This window comes from Balaenoptera borealis, assembly GCF_965194805.1.
Source record: "Balaenoptera borealis genome assembly, chromosome: 3".
Taxonomy (NCBI): domain Eukaryota; kingdom Metazoa; phylum Chordata; class Mammalia; order Artiodactyla; family Balaenopteridae; genus Balaenoptera; species Balaenoptera borealis.
In genome coordinates, this window is record NC_138866.1 from 155453813 (window position 1) to 155477031 (window position 23219).

At 43.2% G+C, this 23219-nt stretch overlaps 1 protein-coding gene across 6 annotated transcripts in view; it reads right to left on the reverse strand.

Annotated features, from left to right (window-relative positions):
• DIP2C (disco interacting protein 2 homolog C) overlaps positions 1-23219 on the reverse strand; it is a 370310-nt gene that overhangs the window by 168436 nt on the left and 178655 nt on the right. For 4 of the 6 annotated variants that reach the window (XM_082386001.1, XM_082386000.1, XM_082386003.1 and 1 more), the window contains exons 2-4: positions 17327-17398; positions 15616-15783; positions 7053-7163 (exon numbers count right to left, since the gene is read on the reverse strand). In XM_082386001.1, coding sequence (XP_082242127.1) covers positions 7053-7163; positions 15616-15783; positions 17327-17398 — 351 coding nt within the window. The remainder of the gene's footprint in view (positions 1-7052; positions 7164-15615; positions 15784-17326; positions 17399-23219) is intronic. The other 2 variants (XM_082386005.1, XM_082386004.1) reach the window with 1 other exon arrangement.

Consider the following 23219-nt stretch of genomic DNA (forward strand, 5'->3'; position numbering starts at 1 on the left):
TGCTCAACATCACTAATTATTAGAGAAATGCAAATCAAAACTACAATGAGGTATCACCTCACACTGGTCAGAATGGCCATCATCAAAAAATCTACAAACAACAAATGCTGGAGAGGGTGTGGAGAAAAGGGAACCCTCTTGCACTGTTGGTGGGAATGTAAATTGATACAGCCACTATGGAGAATAGTATGGACATTCCTTAAAAAACTAAAAATAAACCTACCATACGACCCAGCAATCCCACTACTGGGCATATACCCTGAGAAAACCATAATTCAAAAAGAGTCATGTACCCCAATGTTCACTGCAGCTCTATTTACAATAGCCAGGACATGGAAGCAACCTAAGTGTCCATCAACAGATGAATGGATAAAGAAGATGTGGCACATATATACAATGGAATATTACTCAGCCATAAAAAGAAATGAAATTGAGTTATTTGTAGAGAGGGGGATGGACCTAGAGTCTGTCATACAGAGTGAAGTCAGACAGAAAGAGAAAAACAAATACCGTATGCTAACACATATATATGGAATCTAATAAAAAATAAAAAATAAAAATGGTTCTGAAGAACCTAGGGGCAGGACAGGAATAAAGACACAAATGTAGAGAATGGACTTGAGGACATGGGGTTGGGGGTAAGGGTAAGCTGGGACGAAGTGAGAGAGTGGCATGGACATATATACACTATCAAATGTGAAATAGATAGCTAGTGGGAAGCAGCTGCATAGCACGGGGAGATCAGCTCAGTGCTTTGTGACCACCTAGAGGGGTGGGATAGGGAGGGTGGGAGGGAGACGCAAGAGGGAGGAGATATGGGGATATATGTATATGTATAGCTAATTCACTTTGTTATAAAGCAGAAACTAACACACCATTGTAAAGCAATTATTCTCCAATAAAGATGTTTAAAAAAAAGAAAAAAAAAGAACTCTCTTCAGCTGCATCTTCTGCCTTCTCCTCCATTCTTACATAACCTTGGGCCTAGCACAGCATTATGAAAGAGAACTTTCTGCTGTGGTGATGATCTTCCATATCTGCACTGCCCAGTATAGCAGCCACATGCCTTAAAATGTGGCTGGTAAAGCACAAAAACAGAATTTTAAATTTTATTTAATTTTATTAATTTAAATTTAAAAGGTCCCTTGTGGATACTGACCACCATGCTGGGTGGTGCAGCTCTGCACAGACTGAGCCTGTCCTTCACTGGGAATATTTAGTTTAGTATGCAGTCTGATTTAAGTCTTCTCTTTTACTCTAATTTAAGTAAGAAAATGTTATTTCCTGATTTTTACTAAAATAAATTAACTAATGAAACATTTAGTTGTTCAGAGAGAACACAGGTCATCACAGAAACAGGAACCACATTAAAATCAGTAAATCTTGTCAAGTTTACTAGAGAAAGAGAAAACTTCTCAATCTAGAAAATTAAACTTCAGCGTCAAGGAAGAACTCACTATAGGGTAAATAAACTCTGGAAGCAAACATGCTTTCTGTATTTTTGCCTCACGTGTAGCCCACAGCAGAATGCTCAGTACACAAAACTATTTGCATGTTTGTGAATGAATGAATACTAGGATGAAGTCCTTAGTCCCGGAAACTGATCACTGCTATGAATCAGACTTTGTCATCAGCATAAAATCAGTCTCACGGATGGGTTCAGAAGTAGAAGTTTCTAGTTCACACTATGTCTCAATTTTTTATTTAAAAAATTCCATTTTTACAAGTCTCATAGCAATGGTTCTCAAACTCTTTGACCCAAAGAACACTTTAAACTCAAAAACTGCTGAAAACCTTTAAAAGTTTTACTTATGGGATTAATACTTTGATATTTACTGTTTTAGAAAGGAAACGGAAAGACTTTTTAAAACACAAGATTTCACAATCACAGATTCCACTGGCGGTCAGAATGATGACATCACCACATGTCAGGCAGCCTCTGGAAAAATCCATTGTACATTCATGAAAAAAGTGAGAATGAAAAAGGCAAGTAATGTGTTAGTGTTATTCTGAAAAGGGTTTGACCTCACAGACATCCCTGAAAGGGTCTTGAATCCCCCTCGGGTCCCTGGACTCTGTTTCAGCTCCTCGTCCTAGAGGAAGACAGGGCTCCATGACATTCTACCTGGAATGAGCACAAGGGTGGATCAGGACACCTCAGCACTGAGAAGGCAACTGCTCTTGTCCATGTCTGCACACAAATTATGAGATGTGGTTTTTTCAAACTGTTCCTAAGCCCATAAATAGACAAAACAATCATTTAAAACATATTAGGAAATCATATGTTATATTTTAGTTTTAATATATTCTTGTCATAATCAGTCTTGGTTGGAATACAAACAACTCAAGTCTCAAGGTTTTTCCAGGGTTTTTGGTTGAGGGAAAAAGGTGTTAAAAAAAACAGCTAGAATCTTTTAAAGCTCAAATTAGACTTTATCAAGTGAAAGTAATAAAGTGCCCAATATAGAGTTTGACATTTTCTAGGTATTCAGTAAATGCCTATTCATTCACTTTCCAAATCAAATTTTAGTTTTCAAAGAAAATTATTTAAAAAGAAGAGAGGTGCACACTATTCTGAAGAATTCTAGTAGGAGTTCATTACCATGTAAGGCCATGGGTTTAGAAATGAAATGAGAACATATAGCCAAGAGAGATTAAATCTGTGGCTATATGGTTGACTAGATCAACTGTTAATTAGGTCAACTGTCTAAAAGATAATTGAATTACTTCTTGGCTGATATGAAGCAACCAAAGTAACTCCACTGCAAATTAAGTGGTCAAAGAATTTTAGAAAGCAAAATCTCCTGAGAGTCACAAAACTTTTTCTCTTAAATGTCTTAAATCTTCTGTGCTGGCTCAGGAGAAAATAAACCAGAAAATCCTGAAACATGGACACTGGCAACTGACCAAAACAAGCTTTTAAGATTTCATAACCACATTTTAAAAAGTATATGAGCATAAACTCCAAGAGAAAGTAACATATAGTATATCAGTGAAATGTCTAAATTAAGAAAACTGACTAGAGTATTTAAAAACAGGAAATAGCAGATAACAACGTGGCGAATGAGACTACCAAATGAGCCCTGGGAATGACCCAAAGGCCCTCCTTAGCTTTCCTCTAGGGCACACGCCATCCTATACGAGGGGTGGTGCTCCGTGTCAGTTATAGAAAACGAGAACCCAACTGAGCTTTCAAAAGCATATGGAAAGATCCTCTGGATATGTTTGCTCCTTATGTAAATTAAGCAGTCATTATTTATTCAAAATTGAGAGGAGTGTAAATTAAAAAAAAATTAAAACAGTATATATGGCATAATATTTTTCACATCTTACGTGACACTTCAAGGAATGTCTGCACAATTTTTCATGTATTCTCTACATAGTAAGTGAATAGCTGAGGCAAATTCCACCATCTTTAACCTACGAATGAAAAACTTAATTCTCTAAAGGCAGACCCAGAGACCATCATCTATACAACTGTACAACCCAGACATCTTGGGGTCACCCCCAATCCCGTCTCTCACACACCCTGCCTTAACTCAGCCTTCACGTCCTCAAGCTACTATCTTCTAAACACATCTCAAGTCTCACTGGCACAGACTGATCTAAACAAATATCTCAGGTACTCAGGGTCTTTCCAAATACTCCACTTCTAATCCGTACTCCACAATGCTACCAAAGTACTCTTCAAACCCCACAACTACTCCAAACATGACTTTGCCTAAAATCTTCAAATGGTACCCTAGCATCTTCAGGATAAAGTCCAAATGCTTGAGCACATATACAAAATACCTTAAAATCTGGTCCCTCCTACCTAATTTCTTGCTTTTCCCCAAATGTGCTCTGCTCCCTTCATCACCCTTCTTTCCTTCAAAAACCATTAACTAGGCAATATTTTAGGTGCCTGGCATACACAAATGAACAAAGCAAAGATCTTTGCCCTGGTGGACCTTACATTCTTATGGTAGGTAGAGAGATAACTGACAGATGGAGAGAGATGTGGGTAGACAGATGACAGATGGTAGGTAGATAAATAGATGGTGTATACAGATAGGCAGATTATTGGTAGATGATAGATAGCTAATAGATGGTTGACTGATAGACAAGTTGGTAGACAGATGATCAATAGACAGCTAACTAGATAGACAGATGATTGATATAGGCTGGTAGGTAGGCAGATGATAGATTACTGATACAGATAGATAGCGAGATGACTGACAGATAGGTAGATGGACAAACAGATAACTGATAGCATGCCAGGGGTAATAGATGCAGTGGATGCAAACAAATCAGGATGAAAAGGGAAGGGACTGTGTATGAGATGGCATGGTGCTTTACCATTTTAATTGGGTGGTCAGAGAATGCCTCACAAAAACAGGAAACACCCACGGAACCAGTGTGGCTACAGAGGAGGGCGACGTGCAAGACAAGAGTGTGGAGTGACAGGAGGCCAGACTGTGCACGTGGTGGGTCACTGCTGCCACACGACTCTTACTCTCAGAGCAACAGGAGCTGCTGGAATTCTTGAGCAGAGGAGTGTCGCCAGCGAACGTGCGTTTAGAACTCAGGGCGCCGTTATGTTGAGGACAGTCTCTGAGGGCAACCGAGTGAAGGGGACAAGAAAGAAGTAGAGGAAGTGGGACAAGGGTGCCTGGAGAGATGCCCATAGGAAACGAAGTCGCAAGGACAGGAGCTGCTGGAATTCTCTGCAGCTTCCCCCAAAGTGGGGAGAGTTCCGAGTCTGGAGTTCTAATTGGGAAGGACTAACGCAAACCGGAGCTTCCCCTGCCTCCGACGATGATGCTCACGAGAAACTAAGTGATTTAAAGTAGAGCCTGAGGTAGGGGCTGGACAGGATGGGGTCTGGTTTCCTCTGCAGAGGGCTGTGCTGGCCATGTCCCTATGGACTGGTGACAATCAATCCCCTGACGTCGCCCTCCATTCTTCTCCTCAGCACCACCCCTCCATCGAGTCTTCCCCTCTGCCCACAAAGAGGGGTGGTAGTGTGCACAGGTGAGCGGAGACGTACCTGAGGCCCAGAGATCACCACCTCCTACTGTACTGTGTTCACCTCTCTCAGACTTTTACTTGAAAAGAAAAACAGTGACACCACCACCACCTGTCCTACTGATTTCCCAAAATAACTAGGAGGATTTGAACAAGACAATATACCTTATCAAAGGCCGTATAAAGTTTATACGGTATATCATCCTCCACCCTCATCGTTAGGAAAGACATATAATGTAGGACATAGATTGTACTATGATTTAATTTCCATCTAAATAAAAAAAATTAACACAAAAAATTACAGGTTAGAAATGGACAGGAGATATAATCTTCTATCTGGTAATAAGTCAGATTACAGGGCCAGACAAAGCTAGATTTGCATCTTAATTTGGTGAGTTAGTTATCATTAACAATCACTGAACTTCAATTTTCTCATCTATAGAATGGAAATAAGAACTTGACTAGTTTCTTTGAGAACTGAAGATACGGATGATAGTAAACATGTGTCTACCTGTGTGTCTAAGTGCATGTCTACATATATATCTATGTGTGTGTCTACATGTGGCTATCTACCTGTATGTCTCCTGTATGTGTGACTATGTATGTGTATCTACCTGTGTGTGTCTACGTGTGTGTGTGATATATAAAATGAACAACACACTCAAGACAAAGGAATAAATGGAAACATTCCATAGCAAGTCGACAGCACATATGTGTGTGCTGCCCTCCTAATTATTTGAAAGGGGCCTTTGAGATGCCCGAATGAGTACAATGGGCTCTTGGTATGTGCTAGGAGTTAAAATACCTGTAAAAAAACAGAAGGTGGATTTGGGAACAAACTCCTGCCCTCACTCCACCCCCACATACTGTCCCAGGCACCAGGCCTGAGGTGGCCAAGAAGGCAGGGGCAGCAATGAAGCTGCACTGGGCTTCTTCCTAGTTTCTCAAGACCATTCTTCTTGCTTCCACAGAGGAAGATTCCTGATGCCATAAAATCTGTCTTACCCCTTCTTCCCTTCCAGAAAGGAGAGCAGGGCCAGGCAGTCAGGCACACAGCTCCTTAGAGGGAAGGGTGGTGGTTTATCTTGCAAGCCCCCATTAATGGAAAAATTCACAACGCTGAGAGGCTCACAGGGTTGACCCACCCACCTTGGTGTGAACTGGCTGAGCTACTTCTCCTCTTGCAGTCTCAGCTTCCTCTTCTGCAACATGAAACAGTCATAAGTACTTCACCTTTCTGTTATAAAAACCAAGTGAGATAATGCCTTTGCAAGTACTTTGCAAAATATAAAATGATATATAAATGTTATAATTTGGGTTGTCATCCTGAGCAATCTACATGTACCCTGAACTGGTGTCCCAGCAACAACACTTACTGATAATTTTCTTCTAAAAAAATTAGGGAAGCAGGAAAAAGCAACTTTAATCCAGATGTTGGGGGAAAAGAAACTTTTTTCAAAAAGTAAAACATTAATCACAAGTTCCTTGATGCTCAATTAATGAAAGAAATTTAAGCCAGTCAAGCCCAGGTGATGACTGCAATAAAACGGAATTATGAAGATAGCATTCTTATACACAACATCATAAAACACAAAGGAAATAATAAACAGAGAACATACAAATTATTACGAATCTTATTACTTTTTTGAAAACTGTACTTTAAAAACAGAAATCACTGAGGTTAAAAGAGAAGGAAAAAATACTAGCAACCAAGATTACAAAAAGTAAAACCAAACTTTTAAACAGTAACACCTAAAAAAAATAAGCAAAATTTGGCTTATGAGAGGTTACTTTTTAAGTTCTTGTGAAATTCTAAATAATGGAAACTATTTTAAAAATATAAAAAGAGTTACTATTTACTGAATTTTAATGTGTACCCTAGAGGGTATATTTGTGTCTGAGATAAGATGTCATCTGTGGGCCACATGACCAACCACAAGGACATCCAAACTCACTGCCTCGTACTCACACAGCTTCTGCAGACATGTGCCCACTCATTCCTTTCACCATCACCCACATTACAGACCCCACACCTGGTGCCTTACCCGACCGATAGCGCTCATCTCGTGACCCTGAGGACCTTCGGCGGTGATAGCGAGAGGCAGAGGAAGGAGTAACTGGAGCCCGGCGCTCTGGAGGCAAAGCTTGATCCACTCCTGGGTTAATGAGGAAAACAGCAAAGTAAGGAGAGGTTTACTGGCAGCTGGAGTTAACTTACTTTGCAAAACAAATCATTTGGTAGAATAAATCTCTGACTCTCTGCTTTCCCACAGCCAAGCTGAAGCACACAGGGGAGTGGGCATGGAGGGCTGGGACATCCTGGACAATGAATAGGAAAGGAAGAAGTATCCAGGGTAGGGCACGACTCAGGGCCCCGACACTACAGCCTTTAGAAACACCAGTCCAGGCTCCTTCACGTCACAAATGCCTGTTATGTCATGTGCCATGATGCAGAGTAAGCTACAAGCAATAATTCTTTAAATTACATTTATCATTAAATTAAAAGCAACTGCAAATAAGTCTTAAAGGATATTTTAATAATATATTCCAGGTAACCAGGATGGAGCATAAACTTTCATCTTTGTTCATTCAAAATTTCAAACTCTCTGCAATCTTACTCCATTTGATGCTAAACAACTGAACAAGTTGTATTTCAACATGGCTTTGAAGAATTACCAAAACTGTTAACATGGTCAGATAAAAATGATTCAATGATATTGGCCAAAAGCTGACTTAACTCTAACAATCTTGATACCTATTCAGAACTAGAGTAGTCAGAGGCACAATTTAGATAAATTTAGGTACTACGGGAAAGATGTAATCACTACAGTTCAGAAATAAAGTAATTCTGAGCCCTGAGTATTAAAGATTAATTATTGCTTCTTCAGAAAAGTGTTAGTAATGCTCAATAGAAAGTAAACCAGAAAGAGCAATTTTAGCAAAAAACTGTCTGGTCCCTGGTTTTCTGTGATGGCTCCATGACAGTTAGCTATTCATCCCTCAGATTTAATATTCCTCTTACACTGGTGATTTCTGAACCTCACTTTTTAATGGAATGTTTGTGGGCCCTACATATTACGTTTGCTATGTTAGAACTGTACAAAAGACACCTGCACTGCAGGCCTGGGTTAGGTTCCATGGTTTTTCATCTAGCAAGTGTATTAACATTGCTAATTAACAGTCCTTGTCACTGAACTGTTCACAGCTCCAAGTCTCCTCCAGCTATTGTCTTAAATCTATCTTTTAAAAAGTTACTTTGTATTTTTATCAAACAGATGCACAGAATTTATGAATTCAAAGACTACTATTAAATCTCATAATGAAAACAGTAGTTACCTGGTATTTACATTCCTATTGAACCTTAGAATTCTAAGCAAAATTATTTGTAAATTTAAAATTTTTATATTTATTTGTATAAATATATTTATTTGAAAATTATTTATATTAATTGCCTTTCCTGTCAATTATTGTCAAGAAGTTAAATTATTAAATATCATTCTGATACTATAATCTTTATGTAAAATCTGTTTATTTTTTTCTTTTCTCCTGTGTCAACTTTTATAACTTTTTCTTTAATCCCACTGAAGGAGGTGCAAGCAAGCGTTTCTTCCTATGGCAGGGGCATCACCAGATCTACTTCAGTAGGTCTTTTACCTGGGCTGTTCCATTTACCCAAAGAAGAGACGTCCGGTCTCCTGTACTGTGACTAAACACAGTGTTCACAGTGTTCAGCTGGAGCTAGTCTCACTCTCCAGCACATGTGCTCTGATTCAGGGCCTCTGGGTGCAGTACTGCCAGGTGTCCCCAACTCCGGAGGCTCTTAGTTCCCTTTCTCTCTTTCTCAGAGAGCAAACATCTCTGGGGGAACGGGGAGGATGTGGATTGCCTGTTCCCTAGATGCCATGCCTACCCCCACCCCCCGCCGTGGTTTCATCAGCACCTTCATCTGCTGCCTTCCTCCCCTTGGCTAAATAAGGTGCCTCTAATCATCTACCTTATATAGCTTAAAAACACATCACTATTTCTCCCATTCTCTTGTCCTGGGGATTTATACTTTATCCATTTACTGACATCGTAGTGCAGCTCTGGGAAAAAGCAGGGCTAAATGTACAACTTTGCGCTGCTGAGGTTAAACAGTGCCTGATACACACACACACATTTAGCTTTCAATCTCAGTAGTTACCCATCTAGTTCTTTCAAATATGCTTTTTGGAATTAATTTCAACCTTGACCCCTTCCAGGTCCCTAGGTTGTCATATACTTCCTCTGGGAAGTGTAGTCATAGCACTTACAGACCAGCTATACAGAGCTGTAGGTCAGTGCTCACCTGCTGCTGTCCCTACACATCTGTCTTCAGAAAGCTAAGTCTGCATACAAGCATTGTGAACATTTACTCTCATAGGCTGAAAAATAGAGTTTACAGCCCAAGTTTTAAAAAGAAATGAATAAATTAGACAAAAGGAGAATAGCTTCAACAGGTCACCAGCAGTAGGACATTAAAAGAGACTAAAATATAAGTGTGCATATTTCAATCATTAGTTTTTATCTGACCTCACTGTGAATGAAATTTGAGGTAGCTTAAAGGTACCTCAGTCACATATGCAACTCCAAATTAGAATGACCTGGTACCACAAGAGAAGCCAGGGTAGTAACCCACGGCCCATGACCCACGGTAAGAGGAGCTGACCACGTGCTGCTGCTGGGACGGGCTCCCTCCTGGTAAGGCTAATCACGAATAATTAGTAAAACACATAATTACAACACAGTACTCAGCACTGCTGAGGTCTCACATTCAGGCACGATTGAAAACTAGCTCAAAGGAAAGCCACAAGACGACCAGTGTGTCTACGACACAAGGTGAGGCGTCCCAAGGAAGGTGGGGTAACTGTCCAGAAACACGCAACGCAAGGGGGATAAAAAATTCTCCTCAGGCAAAAATGAGACAGAGATCAAGACTGGATCTCTTCTCCGACAAACATCTATTAAGCACCACTAGCTTCAGATCCCACACAAATTGAGGGGAAATGCACTGGGGACACCGCCATGCTCTGGAGCTGGAGCTGGAGCCCTATCTGCTGCCATCACGATCTGACCCTGAGCCTCAGTTTCCCATCTTTAGGCAGGACTGATAGGAACAGCCAATGCTTTACAGCACTCGTGCAAGCACTTTATATTTACTAATTTATTAACATAGGCATATGAGATAAGTTTCTGCCATTTCACTGAGAGAAAATGCAGGCCCAGAACTGGGTCTTGAACTCAAGCCGTCTGTGCCACTCTCACCAGTGCCCTTCCATTTGTGATGGGCATCCCTTCCTGGTGCTCCTCGGCACCTGCTGTCACTCAGAGCCCAAGCAGAGGCCAGGCCCTTGAAGCAGAGGCTACGTGCTGTTCAGTGCTGCACTCCAGGTGCAATGGTCACTGGTCACATGGACCAAGTCCAGCTGGTACTTTGAATCCATGAAGAGGTATTTTTGTGACCTCACCACAAAACTACTGTTCAAGAGCATTCTTATAAAGAGAGACGGAAACTGCTACAATTCCAGACTGCTGCCCAGGAACAAACTCAGAGCAGCTGAAAACTGCTGAGGTTGTGTGACATGAAGGTGTGCACACATCGATCCTTGCTTGGGACAGGGGCAGGTTAACAGCCCAGAGAAGGCAATGACTGACTGGCTGTCTGCCTCTGGCCAAGTGCTGCCCCTGGCTCACAGGAGGGTCTCAGGAAGCACTGCTGAACCAGTAAGTGAAATTTTCAAGGCTCGTGCAGAGTGCTGCAACTCATCAATTCATATACGAAGATCTCAGTGAGCTTTTGTTTCCTCTACAATTGCCATAGGACTGTAAATAAAACTCATCAGAGGAAGGAGACCAGAGGTGCATAAGAGGAAAAGAGGAAACAAAAGGACAGCACGGGAGAGAGTAAAACACACCTCGTCCCGCTGCTGAGTGTGCACCTTCCTGGGACCTCGCACTTCTGCACATGGCACCCCACCTCTCCACTTCTCAAACACCTCCATCCCCCGGGACTCCTCTCTTCCCCACCCTACACTTTATCCTCAAGGTTAGAAAGGTCACCAGGCTTAGTGCTCAGCCCTGCCCGGGCCCCTTCACAGTCACACGCTACCTGCAGCTCCCAGCACCCTCTGTGCCCCTAGGGCCACTACAGCCCGGAATGTCAGTCTCTCTCTTCAATCCAAGCAGGGCTCTGACTGGTTCATGTCTCTGCACCCAGTGGACCACAGAACCGAGCCCTAGGCTCCTTCCCTGACTGCCAACCTCCCTCCACCACACCCTCCTCGTCAGCCACCTCCCACTCGTGCCTCCAGGTTCCTGTCACACAGAAACACTCTTCCCAAGTTTTTACCCTGTCCTATCACTATTCACTCCTCCAAATGCTTTTTTCCCCTCCATATGTAAAAACTTTGTTTAAGCCCAAGGGAGAGAAAGCAGAGAAATAAGCCATTTTTATTAGAACTTCAATCAATTACTTCTAACACATGTTTAAGAAAGGTTCCCCAAAACTAACATAATATTGTAAATCAACTTTACTTCAATAAAAAAAGAAAGATTCCCCAAAGAAAATCCTAACAATATAGTTCTGGCACCTAAACAATCCACCAATTTCAGATTATTAAATAAATGCAGTTATTTCATTAACGCTATGGTAAACTAGATACTAGAAATCACAATAATCCTCTTATTAACCTAAGAATAAGGCCCACAGGGGCTGGTCCATTCACCCAGACACAATGGTGCACTATAGGCCAGAAGACCTGCAGTATAGACACCTTCTAGAAAAAGTCAGTATTTCTAAATTCAGACAGTAAGGGAAATACACTGAAAAACCTTGGTTTTCAACATATTTTTAAAAGAAATCATGAAGGATGTGTACAAGATAACCTGCATAAAAATGTATATAAGATTTAAAACAAAGATCTTGATTCAAATTCTGGTCTTATTTTTACTAATTGTGTAATGGGACAAATTGCTCAGCCTCTGAACCTCGGTTCCCACATGTGTTGGGGTGCAGACATGGACACATTAATACAGGAGTGACTGCTACTCCCAGGACCCTCACCGTGACTCAAGGCTCTCTGCTCCTTGCACACAGCATTCGTGGGTCTCAGGGTCCTTCGACCTCACCGGGCACCCAAAGGGCTCTCACTTAAGTGAAAACATGCTTTAGGCAGTTGGTAAAACTGACAAGGATTTTTCCATATTTCAAGTTTGTACAAAAACGATTTTTGAATTGTCCCATTCTCTTCTAGCACCTAATTATACTTTCCCTCACACAACAGCACTTATTTCTAACATAAGTGCCATCACGGAGTTTGCCAGAAAATAAACAGTACAACTGTAGTACAGGTGAGAAATTTACTACTTTCACTTCATACTGACTCAAATGAGAACAGCACAAAATAGACAGAAATTTCACCATCAGCACTGTAACATCTCCCCGACCATGCTGGCCTGATTCTTACATTACTGTCACTCTTGTGTCTACCTTACCCTCCATTAGCATGAAGCCTTGCAATAAATCAGTATAAATTTGCTAACCATTTTCCTATTCATGTTTGAATTTGCGTAGGGACTCATGCCTGGAAAAGTATAGACCTGGAGTTCAGGGTTTCATGAGAGCCCCTACCATCGTGCATTTGTATCTCATCCCCACATCCCACCACTTGGCTTTGCTCAGCAGGTAAGTTCGGAGGCAATGAGAGTATATGGTCGGATCAGGGATTCAGATTTCTGCGTTTTCCTTATAGATTGTCCACAAAAACCCATATGAGCCAGATCCAAAGTGGACACCACTCTCACTGTTCCATGCCCAGCTCTGCCTTCCGTAGAGGCTCAGCTGTTCCCTGTTAACTACTGGTGTCTGGGGGAGGAACCTGATTGGTTCATGTCACCAAAAAGAACAAGAAACCCATCAATAATCACCAGCTGTGTGTGATAAAATAAGAATACTTCTTAGACAGCTGAGAGTAGCAAGCTGTGTATCAAGATCATGACCATGGCTTACCCTAGGATACAGGTCATTTAACTTTAGGTGATGAAAGTTCAATCCTGTAGCAACTCAGTCTGGAAAGAATTCATGCTAAGTCTCAGGGCACCCTGAGTTAACTACTCATATTTCTCCTTTCCTGGCATTTAACCTTGCAGGCTACACCCCACCCATCATGAACAGATGGCATGGCTGAGGAAGTCCCCCAGGACCAGCTCTGTGTCCCTACAACCCAGGTCAGATAGGCAACACACTGCTGTGCCCAGGGAAGTGAGGGCTGCACTCTGGGAGACAAATTCTGTGGCAGGATGAAAATATAGACCAAATTGTGCACCTGGCACCAGAGAAGCAGAGCAGTTGTTAATGTGAAGAAGCAGAACCGATCAACCACAGCAGTGCCAGTAAGCTTCACTTTCTGGAAAATATAAAACACAATGGCCTGTCCTAACCCCAGGGATGAAGGAAGAAATCCTTGTCGAAGTGACACTGCACTGAGCTTTAAAAGATGCACAGGTACAGGCAGAGGGCACAAGCACATACAGAATGCCTCACATGCAGTGTGACATCGGATGTAGGCTGGAGGAGGTGAAGAGAGGTCAGGCTGCTACCCGTGAAGCCCTTCTGATGCAGACGAGTCTGCACTCCGGGTGGGGCCGTCTGCGTTCTCCACAAGAGCAAAAGTGGACGATAAACTCGCCCTAACCAAGAGAGGCTCCTCTCTGAGGAGGCTGTTCACGTGGATCCCACAGCCGATGCCCAGAGAGCAGGAAGGAAACAGACAGACTTGCCCTCTGGTCACAGTAGCCGCATTCACCAAGATTTTCACAACTACACAGTCACAGTAAGTCCTTGTAACTGAGCACAAGCCGCCTGCTGTTGGAGGAAAGGCGAGCTGGGCTTGGAGAAGACCGGATCTACATAAATCACTCACCACTCAGAAACATTTGATGCCAATCACGTGGAAAGTTATATCTAGCCAATACATGCATCATGGGAATAGAGGGACTATTTGGTCAAGGAAGGTTTCACTATTTATGGTAACATTGGAATGTTACTACCTCACATCACCATGGCCTTGTCATGAAAGCAGTGAAGACTCATATAGAAGCTAACACCATGTGATTAAGATATCCCTGGAGAGAGTGGTAGAGAGCGGATTTTAGCTTCTATTTTCACAAATTTTATCAGGTTCAGAGACTAATGAAAAATATATAGTTTCAGAGACTAATGAAAACTGCAAGAAAACTAGAACCAAATAAGTTCTCCTGAATAATATTTTCTCTTTGATAATGATTTTCAATATATTCTGACCCCTTACTTCATTAAATACATAATTTTCTTTTTTTCTTTCTAGCTCTGGCACACTTTCCCTCATCCAGCTTTAGGTGAGCATTCAACACTGTGCTCTCCTTACCGCTTCCCAGAGACCATCTTATACGAGTGACCATTCACCCAGGGCAACTTCTCAGAAATACAGATCAGCAATAAGAACTGCAAAACTACCTGGGCATCTGTTCACCCAATCCCAGCAGCATGGGTGAACCTGCCTTCTCCTTCCCGGTGGGAATGGCGTGGCCACAAGGGCCAGGGAGCAGTGTTCCCAAGCAGCGCTCACAGCCTCACACATCCACAGGTGCAGCAGTGAGGCATACAGAAATTGCGACGGGGCCCCTGCAGCTAACGCCCAACTCCACTGCCCGCCTACCACCGCTCCGCTCTTCCCCACACAGACATGCATCACGCCCGTCAGCAAGCTAGCATGGAGAGGAGGGCAGAGCCACAGCGGAGAGCCCCGGCTGGGTTCCCTCCTCTAAGATCCTGGGGGCCAACTGTGACATAACAGCTTAGTGTCTGTACCTGATTCTCAAACAGTGCCTTTTATTTGAGGTAAAACCCTGAAGCTTATAAATGCTTATTCCTTATTGTACTAAAAGGTGCACTGAACTCATCTTTTTGGGCTTCTTATATTCAAAATATTGCTCACTAAAATAATTTTGACCTCTGAATAGGATCACGACCTCTAAGAATACACTCTATGATTAACTGGTTCAATTTTTCAATTTCAAAACTCCATAACTGCCCTCTGGAGGTAGGAATACCATGGAGCTACAGACCTTACTCCCTGAAGCAGATCTCAGAGGCCAGGATTCATTACAGTTCATCCTTCACCCAGGTCTCTGGCTATGAGACAAAGGTTAGCGGAATATCAACAATTTTAGGAAGAATTGTATGATCTGTCACGCATTCTTCTTTCTTAAGTGTTTTGTAATTAGTGCTCCAAATGCAAAAATATGGTTGTAAAAACCGAGTATTATATTTTAATAGAAAACACTCAAAACTGGGCCCTGAGTCAGCAGGATGATCATGGTCTGGGGTCTGTGACAAGCTCTTTGCCCGAGGAACACTGTGGCCTCAATAAGTCGCACAAGTTCAAATGGAGAACAGGGGCTCAGAAACAGGACCTCCTAAGTTCCCCCAAGGCTGAGCCCTCACTTCTGTTTAGAAAGGCATTAGGTGGACAGTCCATTGCAAACGTGCCCTGCCGTGGGATGTGTGTGTGTGTGTGTCTCTCTCTCTCTCTCTCAGTTAAGCGCGCTCACCGAAACGAAAGTAAAACAGTGGCCGGTTTCCTGCGGTGCTGGCCGCCCGCTCTCTGACCGCGGCGTCTCGGATGTCACATACCCCGATGTTGCCAGCCTGCAGCATTCTTCTCGGGGCTCCTTCACTGTGCTGCAGTCTACACCGGACCACGGCAGCTCCATTCGCTGCTGTAACAAGTTGAAAAAAAACTAATTAATTCAAACTTTAGTTTTTTTTAAATTTGTTACAGCACCGAGCAGAGCAGCCGACCCCATGCAGAACAGCACAAAGAACATCAAAGGGACCACGCCACACAGGGCCACCCTCAGCGCTCAGCAACACGGGTCAGCCATGTTCTTGGCACTGTTGCAGCTCCAGAGCCATCTTCTGGGAAGGTGCAGAACTGCTTCTGTTTCACTTTTGTTTGGTAAGGCACGGACAATAAAATCTAGCAACCCAAAGGGCCTACAGTCTCCCCGCCAGCCTTCCTCCAAGACCAGGAGGGGCCACGTGCAGACAGGAATTCATCACAACAGCTCTGCTGGAGCACGAGAAGAGGAAAGCGGGGAGACCACATCTAGTCGTCTGCCCACGTGTGCTCTGAAGTCCCTCACACATGGGGTCAGCTAGACAACACACTTATTTTCCATCCACTCAGACAGTGCAGAGCTTCTTCCTTTTACAGACTAGACAGCAGGAAAACCCAGGCCGTCATGTTAACTTTCTTAAGTACCGAGAAAAGAAAGAAATCACACAAAACCAAACAAAGCTAAAAAAGCAGCAGAAACTCAACACACAAGTTAAGTGTCCTGGAATGTGAGCCACAGGTGGGGACACTCCTTCTGCGCCCACAGCACTGGAGGCTGTGTCACAGCCCGGAGAGCCGGTGGGCCTGCACTGGGCCTGCACATGCAGACTTGAACCTCTTCTAGTAGAAGCGGCTCAGCAGAGCTTCACATTTGTTCCAACAGTGAACACTGGAGAGTCCATTTCTGTTGCTGTCCTTCCTCCTGGAGGACTTGTGTTAGCTTTAAGCCTTTCCTGATGCCCAGAAAATTCTCAAGGTTGCCCTCGGGCTGAACTGAGCTTACATCAGAACGGAGTGTTACAACTGCAGCCCAGTATCATCTTCCTTTCCCTGAAATGTACAGAACCCAGCTCGAGGGCAGAAATTCTACACACTTGCACATGTGAAAACGCTGGAATTAAACAGAATTTGTACTTGGGGAAGAATCCATAACGTTGACAATCACGTTTCAAAAAACAACCAACCTTTACGATTTTATAATACCAGGCAGGATGTTACATCATTTTCTAGATTTCTAGATTGGCCCTCCACCCCTCACCAATGACGTCAACGAAAACCTTGGATTAATTTAAGCCATTATCAATAAATTTAACTAAGACAAAAGTCATGTTTAAACCATAAACGCTCTCATATTTTTTATGATTATAGCATTTTAAGGTAATCAAACATGTTACTGCGGTTCTATGAATAAAGTACCTGTTAAATTTATTAGGCACATTTATAGAAAAGTCATATGTATCTTCTAAATTCACAAAATATCCTGCAATCACACAAAGGAGTAGGATGTGCCTAGTGCCACCTCAACGGTGTGATCTGCATGCAGACTGGGGACTGAGGGGGGACTTGTGCTCAGCTGTTCTCTCGCGTGTTGCAGTTAACTCTTAAAATGGGATGCTTTATGCTACTCATCAAGGTTTACGTACTTGGAGGCTGGGGCAGGTAGGCTCCAATCAATTTTGATCTCTTCTTTTCATATCCTTTTTGTGTGATGTCACCTGTAAGAGAAGGAAAGGGAAGTTCAAAATGCTTTCACAGGTAGAGCTGAACACTCAACTGAGAAGACACAGTCACATCTGTGTGTGTCTTCTATTTCCTTATAATTATAATTTAAGAAGAAAGCACTTCATATCATTCACCTTGACATTTCCTCTGCTCACAAATAAATACTCATTTAAGTTATATAAAATCCTTTACTATGCGCACACATGCTTGTCCCCGGTGCCTTCTCACAAGGTTTTGGCTCTGAAGGGGTCCAGAATTAGATTCTTGCAATCTTATTCACATCTGTGGGGCAGGAAACCTCCCCGGTCTACGCGGCTCTCATTAACTCAATCAACAACGGATTCTGCAGGTGCCTACCCCAGTGAGAGCTGGCCAAAACCACCACTGATTAGCATCTTCCTCCATTAATGAGATTTTTTTTCTTATCAGGCATGTCGGTCCCAAGGACTATACTTACTGCTAGCGTATTTTTGAAAATAAGTGTCTAAGACGAAATGAAACAGTAGATAAAACAAAGCAAGAGAACACAGGACCTATGGAATCCAAAATATATGAGAAAGAAGCTTATCATTAAAACAGGAATTAAATTGCTGATGCCAGAGATTCAAGGGCCATTGCTAGGCTGGCATTTTCCCCAAGTACCAAGTACCTGGGACAAATAACCTTTATGACGTGCAACAGCCTTTCCCAATTACAAGCTCGAACGTACCCAAAATGCTGATTTGTGCCCTTGAATTTTTCTGAAACTGTTAATTTTTTTCCTAATATTCTGACCAAGCCATCATTCCCAGAAGAGCTAAATACTAAAGTTTTAATAAAAATACAGCAAACAAATGAAAAGTTATAACGAGTCACACACAAGTTGCTAAGTCCGCTTTTCCTGGTGGTGGTGCTCGCTACATTTGATCAAACCAGAGGGCGCCCTGACCCAACCAGCTCACAGCTCACTGCAGTCTTGTCCAGCCCACCAAACACATGACTAGTTTATGCACATGGAGCTGTAAACAACACAAATATATGAAAACACATCCCACTATTGAGCGTTTTTGGTGCTAAAACAAACTGACCGCTCTTTGAAGATAATAAAACTACGAGAAAGCTATTTTTTGTGCTAATTGTGCTGCTGCTCAGCATTTTATAAACTCGAAACCAGTTTGCTCCCTGAGGGGATGCCTAGAGGAAAACAGAAGCACGCGACAGGGAAAGGAGCACGTGCGTGAGGGTGTGTTGGTGGGAAAAGCACATACTGGCCTGTTGGGAGGCCACCTGAGCACAGGGTAGACACCTACTATTTACCGGGTGTTTCCCTCCGGTGCTCTCCCTTTCCCAGCCAACCCCACAGCTGCTCTGCACAGTCCTGGCATCAAATCCTAGCCTGATGAACCAGCCCCTTCCAGCTTGTTCTTCACCCAAAGTTCAGCTTAAGTTTTGAGGAGGAGATCAAGATGGCAGAGAAGATGTGGCGCTCACCTCCCCCCATGAACAAATCTAAACTACATCTACATGTGGAACAATTCTCACTGAAAACTAACTGGAGACTGGCAGAAAGACTCCTGTACAACTGGGGCTATAAGAAAGAGCCACATGGAATAGGGTAGGAAGAGAAGTGATCAGGTCAGGAGCTGTGCCCCAGGGAGGGGACTCAGAGGAAGAGGGAGATCACAGGAGCAGAGATCTGCCCTGGGGAGTGAGCGGTTCAGCCACAGATCAGGCGCCCTGGTCCTGGGGTCTGACACAGTGAAGATGAGTGCTGGTTGGAGGGCCCATGGACTAACAGGAGGGCTGTGGGAAGCCTGGGCTCCACGGTGAGGAGTGTGCACGCCGGCTTGCTCCCATGCAGGGTGGAGTGAGGGCTGCTCTAGCAGCTGCTGGTTTCCCATAGCCTGAGCCAAGCGACCGCTCCAGTCCCGCTTGCTTCATGATGGGGAGAAGGCCCAGCTGTGAGACTCAGAGCAGCTCAGACCCAAAGCAGCAACTGAGTGGGGTGGCGGCAACAACTAGCAGCGCTTACACAGGTGGCAAGTCAGAAGCAGCCCTGACCTCTGTCAGCGGCCAAACCCCCCAACCCCGCTGAGAGCCCACACAGGCACCTCTTGCTTCAGCACTGCTGGGGCGAGGGGACTGGTGCGGGGAGCGTGGAAAACATACACTTAAAGGGAATGGAGCCGGCTTGGACCTGACCCTCAGGGCTTCTGCTCCAGCAACTTGGGACCTGGCCCAGCCCCGATAGGGTGTTGACGCCACCGAGCAGAGGGGAAGCCCAGCTCACACCTGGCTCCAGCCCTCACCCCTCCATCTTCAGCCCCTCCTCCTAAAAGGTGAGAGCTGCCAGCACACCCTGGGGTAAGACATGACTTGTGCTCACAACAGATAATGAAGCAAAAATAAACAATTTACCAGATAAAGAATTCAAAGCATTAGTAATAAGGATGCTAACTAAATTTGGGAAAGGAATACATGAACATGGTGAGAATTTTAGTAAGAAACTAGAAAATATTTTTTTTAAAAAGAACCAGTCAGAATTGAAGAATACAATAAGTGAAATGAAAAACACACTAGAAGGAAGGAGAAGCAGATTAGGTGATAGTGAAGAACACATAAGTGATCTGAAAGATAGAATAATGGAAATCACACAAGAAGAACAGTAAAAAGAAAAGCAAATTTAAAAATGAGAACAGTTTAAACGATCTCTGGGACAACATCAAGCACACGAACAACCACATTATAGAGGTTCCAGAAGGAGAAGAGATAGAGAAGAGGGTAAAAATGTATTTGATGAAATTATGGCCGAAAACTTTACAAACCTAAAGAAGGAAACAGATATCCAGGTACAGGAAGCACAGAGAGTCCCATCCCAAACAAGATGAATTCAAAGAGACCCACACCAAGACATATCATAATTAAAATGGCAAAAGTTACAGACAGAGGATTCTAATGGCAGCAAGAGAGAAACAAAGAGTCACATTCAAGGGAACCCCCATAAGGCTATCAGCTGATTTTTCAGCAGAAATATTGCAGGCTAGAAGGGAATGGCATGATACACTTAAAGTGCTGAAAGGTAAAAACCTGCAACCTAGGATACTCTACCCAGCAAGGTTACCATTCAGAATTTAAGAAGAGATAAAGAACTTCTCAGACAAGCAAAAACTGAAAGACTTCATCAATACTGAACCTACCGGACTTCCCTGGTGGCGCAGCGGTTGAGAATCTGCCTGCCAATGCAGGGGACACGGGTTCGAGCCCTGGTCTGGGAAGATCCCACATGCCGAGGAGCAACTAGGCCTGTGAGACACAGTTACTGAGCCTGCGCATCTGGAGCCTGTGCTCCGCAACAAGAGAGGCCACGATAGTGAGAGGCCCGCACACCGTGATGAGCAGTGGCCCCCACTTGCCGCAACTAGAGAAAGCCCTCGCACAGAAACGAAGACCCAACACAGCAATCAATCAATAATAAATAAATAAATAAATAAATAAATAAATAAATAAATAAATAAATAAATAAATACTGAACCTACCCTAAAAGAAATGTTAAAGGATCTTCTCTAAGTGGAAAAGAAAAGGCTACAATGAGAAGAATCTATAGGAAAAGAAAAATCCCACTAGTAAAGGCAGACATATAGTAAAGCCTGAGGATCAACCATTTAAGCTAGTAGAAAGATTAAAAGACAAAGTTCAGCTCAAGTTTTAAAAATTTCTCAGATGAACATTTAAGTATGGGCGGGGGGGTCCCTCCCTTGAAGCCAACCTCAAAGGACACTCACTTTTCACTCTCATTTTAAATTTGGTCTTACTTTGGAAAGCTCCAAGTTGTTAAGATCCTGGCCTAAAGGAACACAGGTGCTTTCCACATGAAGCCACAGCTCCTCTTTAAAGGGGAGATGTTAATGTCGGCCTCACAGGGGCGTCCACTCAGGTTCCTGACCCCACAGACTCAGAAAGGCTGGATGGGAGGCGGAGTCAGTACCTCCACGCACGTGTTCTATTTCAGCTCCACTACTAAATCATGCCACTAAGCAGTCAGCTCGGAGAACCAGATACGACTCAGAAATCCCAGGCTGCTATCATCTCTCGAAACCTAGAAGAGGGAAAGGGAGACACTATTTATTGAATAACTTCCACACCCCACGAATTTTATCTAAATCACAGGTTGGCAAACTACAAATCCAGCCTGTGGGCTGTTTTTGGAAATAAAGTTTTACCAGCACACAGCCATACTCCCTGGTAAGCACCACAACACACAGTGTGCAGCCTGCATAGCCAGAAGTATTAACTACACGGCCCTGTCCTATGCGTCCTAAATAATCTCTTTTAATCCTTATAACAACTGATTTTATAGGTAAGAAGTCGAGGCGCAAATAATGGTTATGTTTCTCGCCCAGGCCCCCAGATCTAAGAAGAAAACCACCTCTGTCCAAGTCCAAAACTTTTCCCATGAAAGCCACACCTAGAGTCTCCACTCGAGCCTCCAATCTGTGACCACTGGTCAGCATTCTTGCCACCTGATGTCCTGCCCAGCTCTCCGCCTGACCCGGACACCCTCCTTAGGGACAACCTCGCACCCCACTGCCTGTTTCCATGCCCCCAGGCCCTGCCCTGTCTCAGTGACATCCCAGCCTTGCGCTCTGGCCACACAGATTTCTGCACAAGTCTCATGAGGCCTCAGATGGATGCTTACAGTTTGTTTTTTTTTTTTTTTTTAAACATCTTTATTGAAGTATAATTGCCTTACAATGGTGTGTTAGCTTCTGCTTTATAACAAAGTTAATCAATTATACATATACAATATGTTCCCATATCTCTTCCCTCTTGCATCTCCCTCCCTCCCACCCTCCCCATCCCACCCCTCTAGGTGGTCACAAAGCACCGAGCTGATCTCCCTGTGCTATGCGGCTGCTTCCCACTAGCTATCTATTTTACATTTGGTAGTGTATATATGTCCACGACACTCTCTCACCCTGTCACATCTCACCCCACCCCCTCCCCATATCCTCAAGTCCATTCTCTAGTAGGTCTGTGTCTTTATTCCCATCTTGCCACTAGGTTCTTCATGGCTTTTTTTTCCCTTAGATTCCGTATATATGTGTTAGCATACTGTATTTGTTTTTCTCTTTCTGACTTACTTCACTCTGTATGACAGACTCTAACTCCATCCACCTCATTACAAATACCTCCATTTCATTTCTTTTTATGGCTGAGTAATATTCCATTGTATATATGTGCCACATCTTCTTTATCCATTCATCTGTCGATGGACATTTAGGTTGCTTCCATGTCCTGGCTATTGTAAATAGAGCTGCAATGAACATTTTGGTACATGACTCTTTTTGAACTATGGTTTTCTCAGGGTATATGCCCAGTAGTGGGATTGCTGGATCGTATGGTAGTTCTATTTGTAGTTTTTTAAGGAACCTCCATACTGTTCTCCATAGTGGCTGTATCAATTTACATTCCCACCAACAGTGCAAGAGAGTTCCCTTTCCTCCACACCCTCTCCAGCATTTATTGTTTCTAGATTTTTTGATGATGGCCATTCTGACCGGTGTGAGATGATATCTCATTGTAGTTTTGATTTGCATTTCTCTAATGATTAATGATGTTGAGCATTCTTTCATGTGTCTGTAGGCCATCTGTATATCTTCTTTGGAGAAATGTCTATTTAGGTCTTCTGCCCATTTTTGGATTGGGTTGTTCATTTTTTTGTTATTGAGCTGCATGAGCTGCTTGTAAATCTTGGAGATTAATCCTTTGTCAGTTGCTTCATTTGCAAATATTTTCTCCCATTCTGATGGTTGTCTTTTGGTCTTGTTTATGGTT